This window comes from Tachyglossus aculeatus, chromosome 3, assembly GCF_015852505.1.
Source record: "Tachyglossus aculeatus isolate mTacAcu1 chromosome 3, mTacAcu1.pri, whole genome shotgun sequence".
Classification (NCBI taxonomy): Eukaryota; Metazoa; Chordata; class Mammalia; order Monotremata; family Tachyglossidae; genus Tachyglossus; species Tachyglossus aculeatus.
The window spans coordinates 87572596-87592687 of record NC_052068.1 but is presented as its reverse complement, the minus strand read 5'-3'; the positions used below and the strand labels follow the sequence as shown (position 1 = coordinate 87592687).

Below are 20092 nucleotides of genomic sequence, written 5' to 3'. Positions count from 1 at the left end.
TAATTTCATCTCACATGACTGTTAACAAACATGATGTTGCAGCAAAATCTTTGTGCAGATGGGCAAAAGAGTTGGACTCCCTTGGTTTTCTTAAGGTGATACATACATATCCCATATAGATGATAACTTCTGTCACCCCTTAAGGAGCTGGAGCTAAAAAAACTTCTGCTAGGCTGGGAAAGAGAACTTGGCCTTCCTGCCTAGGGGGTGACTACTCCTTTCGTTTGCATCATCATAATAATAATAATAATGGTATTTGTTAAGCACTTGCTATGTGCCAAGCACTGTTTTAAACCCTGAGGTAGGTACAATGTAATCAGGTTGTCCCACATGGGGCTCACAGTCTTAATCCCCATTTTACAGATGAGGTAACTGAGGCCCAGGGAAGTGAAGTGACGTTCCCAAAGTCACACAGCTGACAAGTGGCGGAGCTGGGATTAGAACCCACGACCTCTGACTCCCAAGCCCAGGCTGTTTCCACTAAGCCATGCTGCTTATCATGATCGTGGGAGAGACCAGACCCATTGAAAAATTTGTCTGGGCTGGCAAATTGTTTTGCTTATTTGCAAGGCCAACATGGCATAGTGGCTAGAAGCCTGAACCTGCCTCTCAAAAGGACCTGGGTTCTAATCCTGACTGTGCCACTTATCAGCTGTGTGACCTTAGGCAAGTCACTTATCTTCTCTGTGCCTCAGTTACCTCATCTGTAAAGCAGGGATTAAGACTTTGAGCCTTACATAGGACAGGAACTGTGTCCAACCCAATTTGCTTGTATCCATCCCCCAGCACTTAGTACAGTGCCTGGTGCATAACAAATACCGCAATTATTATTGTCATCATTATCATTACATTGGCTGCTTGAGCCCAAGAGGGACCAGGAATTCCAGATTTCTTCAAAAACTGGGATTTGAAAGGAGCTCTTGACCTGGAACCACCCAAATGGCAAAGCAACATGGCTTAGGGAAAGAGACCCGCCTGGGCATCAGAAGACCTGGGTTCTAGTGCCGGCTCTGCCACTTGCCTACTGTGTGAGCTTGGGCAAGTCACTTCACTTCTCTGGGCCTCAGTTACCTCATCTGTAAAATGGGGATTAAGACTGTGAGCTGATTGTCTTGTATGTACCGTACTGCTTAATAGAGTGCATGGTACATAGTCAGCACTTAACAAGTACCATTTTTTATAAAATGGGTTTGTGAGCTGAGGGATTATATCCCACTGGAGCCTGCAGGAGTGTCCTGGATCCATTCCAACTTCCTACCTCCACAAATAGAGCCATAGGTGGAGACCAGCAGAAGACAGCAGTCCTTCGGACTGATGCAACTGCAAGATGGTGGGAAGTTTGGGAAGGCACAAAGAAGCAGCGTGGCCTAGTGGATAGAGCTTGGGTCTGGATGTCAGAAGGACCTGATTTCTAATCTTGTTCCTGCCACTTGTCTTCTGGGTGACCTTGGGCAAGTCACTTCTTTGGACCTCAGTTACCTCATCTGTAAAATGGGGATTAAGACTGTGAGCCCATATGGGACACATATGAGACAGGACAAATACCATAAAAAGTAGTTATCAGTTACTGACTGAGCCTTTTCGCTACTTTGGTCTTCTCTCAGTCACACAGTGCTTTGTTTTTGTTTTCTTTTAATGGTAATTGTTAAGCACTTACTATGCACCAGGCGCTTTACTAAATGGTGGTGTAGATACAGCGTTGTCAGGTTGGACACAATCTGTGTCCTGCATGGGGCTCACAGTCTTAATCCCCATTTTACAGATAGGTAACCTAGATAGGTAACCTAGGCACAGAGAAGTGAAGTGACTTGCCTAAGGTCACTCAGCCGACAAGTGGTGGAGCATTAGAACCCGTGACCTCTGACTCTCAAGCCCCTGGCCTATCCACTACACCATGCTGCTTCTCAAAATACTTTTCAATTGTCCTTCCTTCCCCACCTTTTGGGGTTGGGACAGGGTTTATCCTTTGAGAAACCTTGGTGGCAGCAGTCAGCATTGTGTCTTTGTTGAATTATCCTGTGAGTCAGTGGAGGGAAATGGAGGCCAAGGCATCTTACACTCCAGCGCTTAGAACAGTGCTTGGCACATAGTAAGTGCTTAACAACAGCCATTATTATTATCATTATTATTATTACACTTGTCATTTTCTCTAGCCATTCAACTTTTGCTGCTTCTCTGACTGAGCAGTGACAGTAAAATGGGAACAAATGGCAACGAATTCATGATTACCTTGTTGGGCATTTGAAATCTCTAAAGACTTTGAATGTGATCATTGTCAATGATGCTGTTCTCATTTGATCATAAAAGGTCTAATGGAGAGAGCAGCATTCTAGTATAGTGCTTTACAAGGGTTGGTTGCTAACTACATCTAAGATCAAAAGCCACAGCTGGTAATAATAATAATAATAATAATAATAATAATAATAATAATAATAATAATGGTATTTGCTAAGCACAGTTTTCTCCTCTCAAGCCAACCTACTCACTGTGCTTCTTCCTCATATCTCTTGTCTCTTTCTTTGTCCACCCTGGAACTCCCTCCCACTTCATATCTATGAGACCATTGCTCATCCCATCTTGCAGGAACTTCAAAATCATGTCTCCTCCAGGAGGCCATCCCTAATTAATCTTTCATCTCCTCAACCTATGTCCCCCAATAACTGTGGCTTCAACAATTCTGCTTCATCTAAGTATTTGGGTACTCACATTGCCGTGTTGTACTTATTTATGTATCTTTATATTCTATTGCTTTCTCTTGCCTATAATTTATTTTAGTGTCTTTCTGCCCCTGCTAGATAGTAAGCTCCTTTTAGGGGAGGGATTGTGTCTACTAATGCTATTGTACTCTCTCAAGCGACTACTTCAGAGCCCTGCATACAGTTAGTGCCAATATATATTATTGATTGATTGATTGATTGATATGTGTTGTGGGAGCAAAACGAAATGCGGTATGTAATTTACATCTGTGTAGCTGTCTTTGAGGTTGAAAGATGAAACTATTGACAGTGAATACTATCCAAGTCTGTGCGCAAGTCTGAAATGAAAGCATACAAATATTCAGCTCTTCCTCACAGGGCATCTGTAAAAATTTACATATACCTACATAAACTACATGGTCTAATCTTAGTCTGTTTTAGTGTTTAAGTGTTCTTGTTGTTCTCATAGGGCTTCCACTTATATTTTGCTTCTCTATTGTCTTTACCCTCGCACTCTCACTGATCCATTGATCCAGTATTCTGCTCCAACACTGGAACTTAAGGATGTTTGTAGAAGCAGTATTGCATGATCTTGAGGGTGTGAGAAAATGGTCATTGGAGAGAGATGAGAACTGTCCATTATATCCATCTTTGTGAATATAATAGTCCACGTGGACCTGGTTTCTGTGAACCCAAACCCTTCCCGAGACTTCTAGTTTTTCTAACTTTGCATGTTCACATTCTTCCCTTTCTCTACATTCACCCATTATGGGCCATTCATTCATGAATCTATCCCAACCCTTCTCAGACCTATTGTCATTTTCGGAAGAATGCCATTAGCCGCATTCCAGAGGTGCAGGACAAAGGTCCAGTGAGAGAGTTTTCCCCGCTAGGGAGGTGGAGAGAGGAGGGAGGGGGTTTGAGGAAAGGGATTGTATTGGCCCTTTGACATTCCTCCACCCCTTCAGGAAGAACTTCCCCCATCTCAGTTGTGTCCATCGTTTCAAATGTGATAGCAGCTGTCTCCAGCCCTGACTATCAGCCCCAACTTCAGGAATCCCAAAACCAGCTCTTGGAGGGGTTGGATGAAGTGTAAGGTGATTGACTGCAAAGCATTTTTGTTCCCCTTCCCCTCGGAAAGCCCAAGCACTCCGCTGATTAGTAGTTTAGAGAGGGTGCGGGGAAATAAGAGATCCTCTGTCAGGCCCCTGAGGAAAGACTGGGAGTGGTGGACTGTTGCCTGTTCTCAGAAAGGCAAGGAAGCTCCAAAGAACTCTGTAAATCATTTTCAGAATTTATTAAGAAAAAATCCAGAAAATACTCTTTGACATTAAATATACCTTGGCCACACCGTCTTTCACCTCCCTGCCATCTTTGTGGTTTCCTACTTACTGCCTGGTTCTTTTCCTGCCCTGATCGTACTCATTTTCCTGACACTTCCTTGCAATAGTCGAGTTTCTCAGCCCGGCTCAGTCTTCACCTCACTGGGTGACCTGGGCAAAATCACACAATCTCTCTCTTCCTCAGTTTCCCCGTCGGTGTAATGGAGATGAAATAGCCAAACTCATTGGGATATAAAAGGGATAGCAAGAACAGGGCATGGCGCCGCACTGGATGGAAGTGTGTCCTTGATCAATTTGGAGGGTGAAGGTCGAGGGTCTCTGTGCACTGAACTCTCCACTTTGGGGTTTGCAGGCGACAGCAGCGTCCCCCAGGAACCAACAAGCCCCAGCAGCACACAGACCACCCACAGGGCAGTGCCAAACACAGCCGGGACCACCAAAAGTCCTACCAGGGAGGCCAGGTGCCCCATTCCTCAGGGAGGCCGAGTCACCATGGCTACAGCCAGAACCGGAGGTGGCACCACAGCAACCAGAAGCATTCACCGGGTGACAAGGAAACCGCTCACAGAAACGCCAAAGAGACTGAGAACCTGAAAATCGAGGACGCCTCCGTGTGCACAGTGCATATTCCCTTGGAGATGCACCGGAGCCCTGAAGCGGCAGAGAGACAGTCCCAGCAGTTCGGTCAGGAGGTGGAGACCAAGCGGAAAGACAGTCTTCACGAGCGGATCGGAGAGAGGCCCAAAATTAATTTGCTTCAGTCCTCTAAAGACAGGCTACGGCGAAGACTAAAGGAAAAGGTACCGGTAAATAACAGTCCACTGTTTCTTGCACCCTGGAAGGTGGTTCTGGGGAGATGGGAGGTGATCAGAGTTCAAACTGGGCCAGGCAGAGGTTGGATGTGACTTCACAGGTTGAAGGGTTGAGGAAGCCCGAGAGAAGGAGAACAACTACGGATGGGGATTGGAGTCCCCAAAAGTAGCTGGAGGGAAAAGTGGTGCAGACTAAAATGTTACCCGGGGGAAGGAGAAGGGGAGAGTGAGAGGAAGGAGTGAGGAGGAAGGGCCATAAAGGGAATCACGTTCTTGTCCTCCTCTCCCTGACCTGATCATTTCCGACACTACTTCTGGCAGAGGAGCATAGAGACATAAAATCTGGAATTTGTTAATTTGCAGTTTGGGGGCCAGTATGTCCCACCCTGCAGTAGGTGTCAGGATCCCAGAGATAGAGAGAGCCACCCCCATTTCCCTGGAGCACTTGCAGAGGAGGAAACAGTACAACCAGCAGTAGAGGCAATGAGTTCAGAAGTGGAAGACGTCTACACGTGGGCCTCCGCCCCAGGTTTTGGGCACCACCAGGACAGCAGTCCCTGATGCCTTTTAAGAAGTCCAAGAATTGTCCCATGACTATGAAAACCCCACAGATCCTCTTGGGTCTTTGGGAGGCAACGGAATGCGGTTTTCTAAATCAGTTTTTCCACTTTGCATCCCTCTCCAAACTGAGAACTCTAGGATGGTGAAGGCCAGGCCAGAATGGCCCATTGGAACTCGAAGAAGAGCCCAGTGGTTCAGCAGACTGTAAGCTCTCTGAGGCCAGGGATCCTGTCTTCTAAATTTTACCCATAGTAAGCTTTCAAGATATGCTTGCCCATGAGGGTCAGCATTGGCCGGGCCAACCATGTCTGGCTCTGAAATGCTTTCTTCCTGCTCCTAGCTCTAAGGAAGGAAGGTGCTGCACAGAGGCAATTGGGGGTGCTCAAAGCCTCTCCCTTCTCTCCCCCAGCCTCTTACCTGAATTTGGCAGGTAGAAGTTCAGGCTCACTCATGGACGTAGGTGAGGGGTTAGGTTTACTTAAGTAGAAGCAAACTCATTTTCCTCCTAGAGCCAGCAGAATTGGACTTCTGAGAGAGCAGAATTTACATTTCATTAGCTCATTGTCCCAGTCGCACCGCTTGAGCAGGAGCTCACTGCTACCTGTGCTGTAGGTGAGTGGTCTAGATGATCCAGGGTCTTTCCAATCAGCTTTCCTGGCCTGCATCTGGGGGCTGCTTAAGTTGAGGCAGAGAGACCTGCAAGCCGAACCCTGAGCTCATTGAAGTGTTGGGGTCAGGGGGGTGGGGGGTCTCCTTGGTTATGCCTGGGCTTTCCCCAAAGACCCCCCTGGGGGGGGTCCAGTGAAATATTAGAGGTGAGAGAAAGGTTTGGGTTGTGGTTGTGCTGGTCCGGTTTGTCAAGGAAGACTTCTTGGAGGAGGTGGACTTGAAGGTAAGTTTTTCATGGAAAGGGAGGCAGTTGTAGGAGTCATGCAGAATCAGCTTCAACTCATAATTACACTTGGGCTGAATACTCATGCCAGTTTCTTTGATATGTGAGACAGATGGCCCAGAACATGAAAGACACAAACTCCTCGCTTCCCATAGGGAGATTAGGGTAAAGTAACCTTTCAGCAAAAAGCTTTCAGACCTTATATTTCTGACGCCTACCTTCTGAAGAGCACCAATTATCATTACCCCTCTCCTGTAACCCAGAATGAATTATTTAACATTTTTTAGTTTGGAAAATTGCAGGTGACAAGATGCATTTTTCTCTCACTGAAAAGGGCAAGGGCTGAATCTCCAACCCCTGCCCAACTTCCCCTTTCTCCATCTCCAAAAAATTGGGGTAAATGGATACCTCAGAGGAGGTGCCAAACCACACAGCAGCATTAATGGGTCAGCCTGGGGTTTAGTTTTTGTTCTGCCTGGAGACAGGGGCTGGGGCAAGGTGATCTTTTCAGATCCCCCTGCTTTAGGATACTAGAAATCTAGGATTCTTATATGTCATCATCGATGCAGGTGAGTGGGTAGGTGGGGGCAAATGGGATGGTTGTGTATGTTTAGAGGGCAGAAGCGGAGTCTCTGGGAGTGGAGCTGGGCAATCGATCATAATTATTGAGTGCTTATTGAGTGCAGATCACTGTACTAAATGCTTGGGAGAGTATAGAGTTGGTAAAGAATGGGAAAGTAGGGAAAGAAGCAGTGGAGCCCAGGGTATAAAGCACGGGCCTGGAGTCAGAGGAACTGGGTTCTAATTCCAGCCCCACCACTTGTTTGCTGTGAAATCTTGGACAAGTAATTTAACTTCTCTGTGCCTCAGTTATCTCATCTATAAAATCGGGATTAAGACTCTGAGCCCTATGAGAGACAGGGACTGTGTCCAACCTGATTAGATTATATCTGCCCCAGTGCTTAGTACAGTGCCTGGCACATAGAGAGTGTTTAATAAATTCCATTACCAAAAAAAAAAGGAAGAGTTTGGAGGGAAAGGAAGCAAGGCTCACTCTAAGGGAGAGGGATTATAGGATTATAGGATTGACACTGATAGGAAGAGAGCAGACCGGTTCTGGAACCAGATTAGACAGTGGTTCCAGGGAAATGGTATGTCAGTGGACATTTGAGGGACATGAGAACTCTAAAGGTTGAGTTTGAGGCTATGTCCCCCTCAACTTCTCCTTCACACCCACCAACAAGACTACTCCCTTCCTGAGCCTCAGTCCCACTCACCTGCCCTTCTTTTCCCTCTTCCAGGATGAGGTGGCAGTGGAGACCTGCAACCCCCAGAGGAACAAGATGGACAAGCTGATCGAGATCCTGAACAGCATGAGGAACAACAGCAGCGATGTGGACGCCAAGCTCACCACTTTCATGGAGGAAGCGCAGAACTCCACCAACTCTGAGGAGATGCTGGGAGAGATCGTCAAGACCATCTACCAGAAGGCGGTAACGGACCGCAGTTTTGCCTCCACGGCCGCCAAGCTCTGCGACAAGATGGCCCTCTTCATGGTGGAGGGGACCAAATTCCGGAGCCTTCTCCTCAACATGCTGCAGGTAATTAGATATTTGCAGCTGCTCCCAGTGTGTTATTACTAGAAAGAAGGCCATGAATTCTGACCATAGTTGAGCTTTTCCCAAGTTCCATTCTTGTCCAATTAATTATAGAAAAGAAAAAAAAGTGTGCAGGGAGAGGAAGAGGGGAAGGATTCTTGTTTGTTTGTGTAAGTGTTTCATGGTTACGACAGACCGATATAATTTTATAGGCACTAAACCTTCACTGGGCAGGCTGTCTTTCTATTTGGGGGAGTGGGGAGACTGCCCCCGCCCCATCTCCCCCTACTCAGAATGGTTGAGGACCGTTGTAGGCTGTTTTGTGAGGTCTGTTCCCCCATCTCTCCAACCTGTGGATCAGGTATGATGAAGATGTGTAACAGCTTTGCTGGTGACTTAATGAGGAAGGGTGTGAAGAGATGAGGCGGGAGACAATGCATTTCCTTTTTGTGCCTTCCTGTCTCTTTAGTTACCTGTACCCTTCCTTCCACCTCTCACCCCACCATAGTATACTTCATAAGCGTATATTCCAACATACACCCTTGTCAGTGTGATACAGGAGAAGATGGTAGCAAGCTGAGTATTTAGACGTTAGGTGGTTAATAGAGATTCAGGAAAAATATGGGGCCCTGCCCTTATGGAAAGGAACCACCTATCCCCTCTTGGAATCCAATGTCCCTTCACCCCTTTTGGTACTCTTATGCTGGAACCATGACATGTGTAGTCATACAAGGGGCCACACGATGGTAATGCCAGACATAGGAGCCTCATGGCTAGGTAAATGGCAATGGGTCCACCGAAACCCCTGACAGCAGGCAATCCAGTTCAGGCCCAAGAAAGTGGTTCTTGGGGCTCTGGCCAATCCTGCCTGTGCCAGCCCCACACTGCAAGTCCTAAGCCTGCGAGGCTGAGTCGAACTAGCACAAACCAAACCCAGTGGCAGAGGCCCGGCATCAGATACATCTCTGGGGTCACAGCAGTCTTCCGGTCTCAGGCTGCAAGGGCTACAAAGCTAGCACAAATCTGAACATGGGAGATTCTACCAGGTCTGACTCCCCTCTTCTCCCATCCCCATATAGGGCTAGGGGCCTGGATGAGGGCAGCGGGGTGGCTATGGGGCATCCAGGTTAGAGGTGGACCCCAACCTCGCGTTCAGTCAGTCAGTTAATTGTATTTATCAAGCAGTGTACTAAGTGCTTGGGAGAGAACAGTACCACAGTAAACAGACACATTCTCTGAAGCGGTGTGGTGAAGTGGCAGAACGCCGATCTAGAAGCCGGAGAATCCGGGTTTGAGTCTAAGCCATGCTGTTAGCTTCCCATGTGGCAGTGGGTGAGTCACCTAACTTCCCTGTACCTCAGTTTCCCCATCTGTAAAATGGGAATAATAATAGCTGCCTTGTCTCCCCACCTTACAGGGTTGTCAGGTAGGTTGTGAAATGAACTAATTAATGTGAGAGTGCTTTGGTAATAAAAGTGCTATAGCAAATCAAGGTATTTTTATTCCCCACCCCCAGACTGCAAGCTTGTTATGGACATGGAATCTGGCTGTTTATTGTTGTATTGTACTCTTCCAAGTGCTTAATACAGTGCTCTGCAAACAGTAAGCACTCAATAAATACAATTGAATGAATGAATGAATGAATGGATTGTTGTGGGGTGGGACTGTCTGTTTATTGTTATATTGTACTCTCCCAAGCACTTAGTACAGAGCTCTGCACACAGTAAGAGCTCAATAAATATTATTGAATGAATGAATAGAGGTCCCTCCTAGTCCCCGGGCTGAGTGGAGACAGGGCTGGAGAACTGTTTGAGAGCATCAGGAGGCATCATTCCCTAAGGAGGTTGGTGACTCCCAGATGCTGGCTAGTGGCCACCTCAGGAGCTACCATAGTCCTTTAGGAGCATGTCCCCCAGGGGCATGCATCCAAGAAATAGGTGCACAAGCAAACACGTTGTCATATTGTTCATTTCATGGTCGGGGGCCTTATTGTTTCTCATATAGGCTCCCACCAGCGTAGTTTCTTAACCCAGAGCTTTATCCAAATGTCTAAGTCATTGGTGGGAGGAAGTGGAAGTTGAAAGAATGGAGGGGTCTGTCTTCTTCCTAAAGAAGTTCTAGCAGATAGAATTAACCAACTACAGTCCATAGGTTTCAAGTGCCACTTCCCTGGAAAACAATGCCTTTGGTCTGAAAAAACCTGAAAAAAGTGCTCAGAAGTCCCCATGGAGAAGCATTAGTTTATAGTTCTCAAAACCCCACAGTCCCCCAGTAGGCGTTGTCTCACTGCTAAAACTTAGGTCTTCCGGTCATTTGACCCTCCTTTTCCATGGAGAAATGGACTCAGGGACCTCTCCCCTGGAAAGAATTTGCTGGCTCTTCTCTGCAGAAACTGAGGAGTTGGTTTTCTACCGTAAATTAATCATGGTATTTCATAAGGGCTTATTGTGCCCCAAGCACTGTTGAACACTGGGGTTGGGATGAGCTAGTCAATTCAGACACATGAAGGGCTCACAGTCTCAGAGGGAAGGAGAGCAAGTGTTTTATCCTTATTTTACATCTGAGGATCTAGAGGCCCAGAGATGTAAAGGAGTTTAAGGTCATGCAGCAAGCAAGTGGCAGAACCGGGACTGGAATCTCCTGAATCCCAGAGCCACAACTCTTTCCACTGGACCACACTGTCCCTCCACCATGTCTTCTGGGCACTGCACTTAAAATATAAATAAATACAGTTGATTGATTGATTGCACTCCACAGAATCTCCTGGAAAACACACCAAAGGAGTTGCCTATCAATCAGTCAGGCAGTCAGTACTATTTACTGAGAGCCTGCTGTGGATATTCATTCATTCAATAGTATTTATTGAGCACTTACTGTGTGCAGAGCACTGTACTAAGTGCTTGGGAAGTACAAGTTGGCAACTTATAGAGGTGGTCCCTACCCAACAGCGGGCTCATGGTCTAGAAGGGGGAGACAGATAAAAAAAACCCAAAACATATTAACAAAATAAAATAAATAGAATAGTAAATATGTGCAAGTAAAATAAATAGAGTAATAAATATGTACAGACATATATACAGGTGCTGTGAGGAGGGGAAGGAGGTAGGGTGGGGGGGATGGGGAGGGAGAGAGGGGGGAAAGGAAGGAGGGGCCTCAGTCTGGGAAGGCCTCCTGGAGGAGGTGAGCTCTCTGTAGGACTTTGACGGGAGGAAGAGAGCTAGCTTGGCGGATGTGCAGAGGGAGGGCATTCCAGGCCAGGGGGAGGACGTGGGCTGGGGGTCGACGGCGGGACAGGCGAGAACAAGACACAGTGAGGAGGTGAGCGGCAGAGGAGCAGAGGGTGTGGGCTGGGCTGTAGAAGGAAAGAAGGGAGGTGAGGTAGGAGGGGGTGAGGTGATGGAGAGCCTTGAAGCCGAGAGTGAGGAGTTTTTGCTGGATGTGTAGGTTGATTGGTAGCCACTGGAGGTTTTTGAGGAGAGGAGTAACATGCCCAGAGCGTTGTTGCACAGAGATGATCCGGGCAGCAGCGTGAAGTATAGATTGAAGTGGGGAGAGACAGGAGGATGGGAGATGAGAGAGAAGGCTGTTGCATTAATCCAGTCAGGATAGGATGAGAGATTGAACCAGCAGGGTAGTGGTTTGGATGGAGAGGAAAGGGCAGATCTTGGCGATGTTGTGGAGGTGAGACCAGCAGGTTTTGGTGACGGATTGGATGTGAGGGGTGAACGAGAAAGCGGAGTCGAGGGTGACACCAAGGTTGCAGGCTTGTGAGACGGGAAGGATGGTAGTGCCGTCAACAATGATGGGAAAGTCAGGGAGAGGGCAGGGTTTGGGAGGGAAGATAAGGAGTTCAGTCTTGGACATATTGAGTTTTAGATGGCGGGCAGACATCCAGATGGAGATGTCTTGAAGGCAGGAGGAGACATGAGCCTGAAGGGAGGGAGAGAGAGCAGGGGCAGAGATGTATATTTGAGCGTCATCAGCGTAGAGATGATAGTTGAAGCCGTGGGAGCGAATTAGTTCACCAAGGGGGTGAGTGTAGATAGAGAACAGAAGAGGACCAAGAGGAACCCCTCCAGTAAGGGGATGGGAGCGGGAGGAGGAGCCCGCAAAAGAGACTGAGAATGAATGGCCAGAGAGATAAGAGGAGAACCAGGAGAGGATAGAGTCCGTGAAGCCAAGGTTGGATAGAAGGGGGTGGTCCACAGTGTCGAAGGCAGCTGAGAGGTCGAGGAGGATTAGAATAGAGTAGGAGCTGTTGGATTTGGCAAGCAGGAGGTCATTGGTGACCTATGAGAGGGCAGTTTCCGTGGAATATAGGGGACAGAAGCCAGATTGGAGGGGGTCAAGGAGAGAGTTGGTGTTGAGGAATTCAAGGCAGCATGTGTAGACAACTCGTTCAAGGAGTTTGGAAAGGAATTGTAGGAGGGAGATAGGGTGATAACTAGAAGGGGAGGTGGGGTCAAGAGAGGGTTTTTTTAGGATGGGGGATACGTGGGCATGTTTGATGGCAGAGGGGAAGGAACCAGTGGAGAGTGAGTGGTTGAAGATGGAAGTTAAGCAGGGGAGGATATGCAGAGCATTGTTCTAAGCTCTTGGGAAAGCACCATAGTGTTACAATTAAGAGTGTGAGCTGGGGTGTAGTGGGAGAGGAGAGTAGATAGGTAAGAGGAAAGAGTGCTGATGGAGGTCTTTAAAGCCAATGGTCATGAGTGTCTACTTTAGTAGAGAAGAGTGGGTAACGATTGAATTTGGGGAGGAGTAAAGAAATGTGCAGAATGACATAGATAATGATCCGTGCAGCAAAATGATGTATAAAACTGAAGGGGGAGAGAGCAGAGGCCAGGAAATCTGTGAAGAAGTAGATAAAATAGTCTAGTTGCAATATGATGAGCAACTGGACAAAGGTGGTGGCTATTTGGGTTGATCCGGAAAATGTTGTTGAGGAAAATCGATGGGACTTAGCTGCAGGTGGAATATGAAAGTTGGAATTGAGGAAGGAGTCGAGGATAATACTAAGATGTGGACTTTGGGGGTGGAGAGGAGGGTGGTGGTGTCAACTGTGAAGGAAAAGCTAGGTAAAGGAGAGGGCTTTGAAGGAAAAATGAGTTCAGGTTGGGACATCTATGTGGCAAGAGGAAATGTGAGAGGTACGGGATTGCAAAATAGATTTGAAAGTCCCAAAGAGGTGGTAGCTGAAGATATCGGCACAGATGGGCTCCCAAGGAAATCAGTTTAAAGTGAAAAGAGAAGGGACTCAGATTAGAGCCTTGAGGGGAACTCATGTTGTGGGAGAGAGGCAGAAGAAGAGCTGGCATAAAAGACAGAAAGAGTACCCTTAGATGTAGGAAGACAACCAGAAGAGATCTGGGTGAATAAAACCAAAGTTAGGTAGCATTTCCTGGAGAGAGGAGTGGTATACTAATTTTCAATGATTATGGTATTTGTTCAGTGCTTACTCTGTACCATATATAATAATAATAATAATGATATTTGTTAAAGTGCTTTATTCCATGCACTGTTCTAAATGCTGGGGTACATACAAGTTAATCAGTTTGGACACAGTCACTGTCCCATATGGGGCTCATAGTATTAATCCCCATTTTACATTTCAGATAACTGAAGTACTGGAGAAGCAGCGTGGCTCCGTGGAAAGAGCACGGGCTTTGGAGTTGGTGGTCATGGGTTCAAATCCCAGCTCCGCCACTTGTCAGGTGTGTGACTTTGGGCAAGTCACTTAACTTCTCTTTGCCTCAGTTACCTCATCTGTAAAATGGGGATTAAGACTGTGAGCCCACCGTGGGACAACCTGATCACCGTTTAGCCTCCCCAGAACTTAGAACAGTGCTTTGCAAATAGTAAGTGCTTAATAAATGCCATTATTATTATTATTATTATTAAGTACAGAAAAGTTAAGTTCATTCATTCATTCAATCGTATTTACTGAGCGCTTTCTGTGTGCAGAGCACTGTACTAAGTGCTTGGAAAGTACAATTCAGCAATAGAGACAATCCCTGACTTGCCCAAGGTCACATAGCAGACGCGTGGCAGAGCCGGGGGTAGAACCCAAGTCCTTCCTACTCCCAGGCCCGTGCTCTATCCACTAAGACACACTGCTTCTGTGTACTAAGCCCTGGGGCAGATGCAAGACTGTGAGCCCGTTGTTGGGTAGGGATTGTCTCTGTTTGTTTCCAAATTGTGCTCTCCAAGTGCTTAGTACATTGCTGTGCACACAGTAAACACTCAATAGATACGAGTGAATGAATGAATCAGGTTGGACACAGTCCCTACCCAACATGAGGCTCACCGTCAAAGGCAAGGCCTAAGCGGAAAGCGAGTAAATGGGGCCCCCTTCCTCATGAAGTGAGCGAATGGTGGAGAAGGGGTAGAGGGAGTCTTGACACTACCTGGGACATCCCGAATCTGAGAAGGGGGTGCCACGGCAGGAGGAAGAGAAAGAGGCCATCAATTTGGGCAGAGCCATGGAGCTTAGAGCGGGAAGGACTTTGAGCCGAAGAGAAGGGATCAGAGAGCAAAACAGGAAAAACCAAGCTCCATCGGGCAGATCTTCAGATGTTCAGATCATTTATTCCCTCATGGAAGGATACCTGGGGCAGCTTCCAGGGCAGTGACACACAGGCTGCCTGATGGTTGTGTTTGCCCATTAGCTCGGCCTTCAGCTCCCAGACCTACCCTTAGAGCACCCCTCTTGTCCGAGAGCTGAGCCCGTTCTCCCCTCCTTCCCTCCTTCCTCTCCTCCCTCTCCCCTAGGGAGGGAGTCTGTCTGTGTCACAGAAGTGAACTGAAGCTCAGCCTTGGGGAAGGACTAGAGCACAATGTTCCATGTAAACTGTGGCTTTCTTACCTGGTTCAGAGTATCTGGTAGCTCCCCACTGGATTCCTTTGCCAGATTGCTCCCGGCCCACCATAGTGGACTCCCCCATCTGCTTGGCACATAGTAAGCACTTAACAAATACCATTATTATTATTATTTATGCCTGACCCTCAGGGCTGGGGCATTGTTCCTTAGTTCCTGGCCCCAGCGGGAGATCTAAGCGGAGAATATTTGAGTTGGCAACGTTCGTCTAACTCATTTTCTGTCATCCAGTTTTGGCACCTACCAGAGGACTGAAATCCAACGTGTACCAGGACCCTCCGTCCCTCCTGGAGGCTCCATCTTAGTGACTGTGACACTTCTCCATTAGACCATAGGTCCTCTGAACAGTATATCCCACACCTCTCCCCATCCACCCTCCCTAACAACCCCTTTTTTCCCCCACACCCATCTCAGAAAGCATTAAGCTACATGATCCTTCCATCAAACAAAAGTGTTATTTTAAAGTCACCTATGCACTTAATGCATACCCACTAAGCACTGAGCAGCGTGGTCTAGTGGGTAGAGCACGACGGGCTTGGGAGTCAGAAAGACCTGAGTTCTAATGCCAGCTCCACCACATGTCTGTTGTTTGACCATTCCTTTTCTCTGTCTCAGTTACCTCATTTGTAAAATGAGGACTAATAATAATAATGATGATGGTATTTGTTAAGCTCTTACTATGTGTGATGCACTGTTCTAAGCGCTGGGGGGGATACAAGGTGATCAGGTTGTCCCACGTGGGGCTCACAGTCTTAATCCTCATTTTGCAGATGAGGTAACTGAGGCCCAGAGAAGTTAAGTGACTTGCCCAAAGTCACACAGCTGACAAGTGGCAGAACTGGGATTAAAACCCATCACCTCTGACTCCCAAGCCGGGGCTCTGTTCACCGAGCCACGCTGCTTCTCAAGACTGTGATTAAGACTGTGAGCTCCGTATGGGACAGGGACTGTGTCCAACCCAATTTCCTTGTATCTATCCCAGCATTTAGTATAGTGCCTGCCACATAGTAAGTGCTTAACAAATACCATTAGTATTATTATTATTAAGCACTTTGACACTCACCTTACCCTCATCCTGACAGGACTTACACCCTTAATGTCCATCTCCCCCACTAGGTTGTAAGCTCCTTGAGGACTGGGATTCAGTCCACCTACTCTGTTGTATTCTCCCAAATGCTTAGTACAGTGCTCTGCACTTACTAAGTGAATAATAAACACCATTGATTGAACTTGAGGGGTTCGCTGCCTGCATTGTTAATGGAAGTAGTTTCAGTATCTTGGTCCCTTGTCAGTCCTGGTTTGGGAGGTTGAGTTGGAAATTTGAAATGGTCAATGTATGTGGCCCTAGAGACCAAGTGCCATTTTTATTGTGGCTGCCCCAACCAGGTTAGCATTCTGTGACCCTAGAGTTGTGTGAGAGGCATCTGAGAGCCCACAGAAGACAAGGACTAACCCAAATGGGAGTGAAATGTGTCAGCAGAGACCCTGGAATTCTACCAAAAGTCTCTTTTTATGATATTTGTTAAGCGTTTACTATGTGTTCAAACACTGTTCTAAGCACTGCGTTGGGTACAAGTTAATTAGGTTGGAAACAGGCCCTGTCCCACGTGGCGTTCACGGTCTCAGTAGGAGGGAGAACACATACTGAATCCCCATTTTACTGGTAAGGAAAGTGAATTACAGAGACGTTAAGTGACGTGATTCAAGTCATGCAGCAAGCAGTTAGCAGACCTGGGATTAGAACCCAGGTTCTCTGACTCCTAGGCCTGTGCTCTTTCCATTAGGCCATGCTGCTTCACCTTTCCTGGAAAAAAAAGATCAATCCTAAGATTATGTTTGATGTGATGGAGAAAATAGCACTTCTTCCAGAAAGATTCCAAGGACCTGTTTTTCTTAGGTTCCTTTAGCTGTGAAAAATTGTTCACCCAACTATTTATTTTTTGAAGGTATTTGTTAAATACATACTATATGCCAGACCCTTGTACTGAGAGAAGGAGTAGTTACAAGGTAATCAGGTTGGACACAGTCCCTGTCCCACATGGGACTCAGTCTTATTCCCCATTTTACAGATGAGATAACTGAGGCACAGGGAAGTGAAGGGACTTGTCCAAAGTCACCCAGCTGGCAAGTAGAACCCAGGTCCCTCTGTCTCCCAGGCCCAAGGTCTCTAGGCCACGCTGCTTCTCCAGTTATGAAATTGGGCAGGGGATTTCAGAAGATAGATTAAGGGGGTGTCCGGCATGATAAGCTGTTTTTTCTTTAAGTTTTGGCTGGAAGCAATTAAAGAAGGCAGAAGAGGTGATCTCTGGTTCAGATCAGGTAACAGAACAGGCAGTGAGTCCATTCATTCATTCAATCGTATTTATTGAACACTTACTGTGTGCAGAGCACTGTACTAAGTGCTTGGGAAGTACAAGTCGGCAACATATAGAGATGGTCCCTACCCAACAATGGGCTCCCAGTGTAGAAGGGGGAGACAGACAACAAAACAAAACAAAACATGTGGACCAGATTCAGCTAAGGTGAACAGTACCTGCTCGCCACCGCTACATTCCCTCCCCCGTCACCCATGGCTCCCGCAATGTCTGGATACCAAAGACAGAGCCCTTCAGCTTTAGCACCATTTTCATTTCATGCCACATTTTGTGTTCTCACAGGGCACCAGGAGCTGGGCAGCTGCCTCAGATATTTATTGATGATGATGATAATAATAATGATAATGATGATAATAATAATAATGGTATTTGTTAAGTACTTACTATATGCCAAGCACTGTTCTAAGTGCTGTTGTAGGTTCAGGGTTATCAGGTCAGATACAGTTCCTGTCCCACATGGGGCTCCCAGTCTGAATCCCCATTTTACTGATGAGGGAACTGAGGCACAGAGAAGTTAAGTGACTTACCCAAGGTCACACAGCAGACAAGTGGCGAAGCCGGGATTAGAACCCAGGTCCTTCTGACTCCCATGCTGTATCCATTAGGCGACGCTGCTTCTCTAAAGTGTATTTATTGAGCATTTACTGTGTGCAGAGCACTGTACTGGTAGAGTACAGTATAGCAGTAAACAGTCATGCATTCTCTGCCCACAATGAGCTTAGAGTCAAGGGGCCTGCCAACAGCTCAGGGTGGCAGCCCAGCTACTGCCCTGCCAGCATTCAATACATAGTGACCGCTTTCTCCACCCTGCAGCTCATCCTGATGAGACTTAGCAGGTGCAGTAGAAATGCGCAACAGATCCGGGTTATAGATTCATTTCTTTTTTTCACCCTCAAACAACTGGGGTATGCTCTTTGAATATTCCCCGCTTTTCTCGACAGTAAGTTGGCTGGTGGGCCATCTTGCCATCGCAGGCACAGACCCAAACGGGCAACCCACCCAGAAGGCACCTGGCTTCATTTCCCATGAGGAGCCACCCAAGTTCACAGCTTGGCTCATGACGAGGCTTGTTTGGATCTCAAGACATACGCTTCCGTAGGGCTTCTTTCCCCCCAGCTCCCACCCTCCAACCAAGACAGCGTCTGTGTCTCTGTTGGCTGACATATAGAAATCCGGAGATTCAGTCTCAATAACTCGGGCTGGAGACAGACCCATCTCTCGAGTGTGAAGAAGGCACAGCAGCTGTCTCGATGTGAACTAAGGGACTGACAGTCTCACTAAAGCTCTGGTTTGGATTTAGCCTTCCCCGTTCCTAGCTGGGAAACACCAGTTTGCTCAGGATTGGGCGATGGAGAGAGGGGTTTTAAACCCAGTGGAGGAAAAGCCAGGGGCTGGATGTTGAAGAGGCCCAAGGGACATGTCCAGATGATACCAGGAAGCCCTCCCAGCCACTGGAAGCTTCACTTGCTAGGCAGTGGGGATCGGGGAGGGGGCACTTGGTAAAACCAGTGACCACCTAGGAAGGACTTTGGCCGCTGCCCAGCTGAGAACGCTGGTGTACTTCCAACATCCTCCCTAACTGTTCTCACAGTGAGTCAGTTCATGGCAACTGTCCTCTTCAGCACAGGAACTGAGACAAGATGGAGTAAAGCACCCCAAAGACTTGGGACCCCTGCCAGACTTAAACCCCCCTTTTCATGAGGGCTCCTCCAGCTGAAATAATCTACTCCAGGGTGATTCCGAAGGAGTATCTGAGGGTGTTTCTCCTTCTCTCTTCCCCCTCAAGTTCCATGTTCCCACATTGGTAACCTGTGTCACAAAAACAAAATTGCTTCTTGGAGGTTGAAGAGTGAGTCTGCAATAGAGCCTGAGAGAAGGCTATGGGCCAAATGCTCTCCACCAGAGCATATGTTGGGCTATTTCTGTAATGGCACCTTGGTTATTATTTATGAGGAACACCAATCCCTGTCTAAAGAGATTAGGACTTCCTTCTTCTTGCTTGCTTTCTATGTTTCTTTTGCTCTCCTTTCCTCCATCCTACTCTCCTCTCTCCCCTTTCTCTTTTTCAATCAATAGTATTTATTGAGCACCTACTTTGTGCAGAGCAGTGTACTGAGCTCTTGGAAGAGTAAAATAGATTGGGGGAAATGATTCCTGCTCTCAAGGAGATTACATTCTACTGAGAGAGACAGACACTACAATTGCAGCTCAGAGGGTTTAATGGAGTATAAAGATAAGTACAGAAGTAGCACATATGCTTAGGTGGCACAAAGAATTAATCAATCAATCAGTGGTATTTAATGAGTACTTAGGAGAGTGTGATAGAGTAAGTGTACACAATCCCTGCCTTCAGTGTGGTAGTTAGGGAATATAAGAAGGGGAAATTAGAAATTAATCGGGGAAGGCCTCCAGAAGAGGAGGAGGAGATGTGATTTCAGACTGAGACTGAGATTCCCAGACTGAGCCCCTTCCTTCCTCTCCCCCTCGTCCCCCTCTCCATCCCCCCATCTTACCTCCTTCCCTTCCCCACAGCACCTGTATATATGTATATATGTTTGTACATATTTATTACTCTATTTATTTATTTTACTTGTACATATCTATTCTATTTATTTTATTTTGTTAGTATGTTTGGTTTTGTTCTCTGTCTCCCCCTTTTAGACTGTGAGCGCACTGTTGGGTAGGGACTGTCTCTATATGTTGCCAACCTGTACTTCCCAAGCACTTAGTACAGTGCTCTGCACACAGTAAGCGCTCAATAAATATGATTGATTGATTGATTGAAGGGCTTTGAAGATGGTGAGAGCTCTGTTCTGTCCATTATGAAGGTGGAAGGAGTTCCAGACAGTGAGAATGGTGTGAGCAAGAGGTTTTCAGTGGGAGAGATGAGAAAGGCATACAGTTAAGTAAATTAGATTGAGAGGAATGAAGAGAGTGA

General features: G+C 47.0%; 1 protein-coding gene across 3 annotated transcripts in view; it reads left to right on the top strand.

The window, feature by feature from the left end:
* CTIF (cap binding complex dependent translation initiation factor) overlaps positions 1-20092 on the top strand; it is a 385876-nt gene that overhangs the window by 260782 nt on the left and 105002 nt on the right. For 2 of the 3 annotated variants that reach the window (XM_038743777.1, XM_038743774.1), the window contains exons 8-9: positions 4392-4845; positions 7606-7905. In XM_038743777.1, coding sequence (XP_038599705.1) covers positions 4392-4845; positions 7606-7905 — 754 coding nt within the window. The remainder of the gene's footprint in view (positions 1-4391; positions 4846-7605; positions 7906-20092) is intronic. The other variant, XM_038743775.1, reaches the window with a different exon arrangement.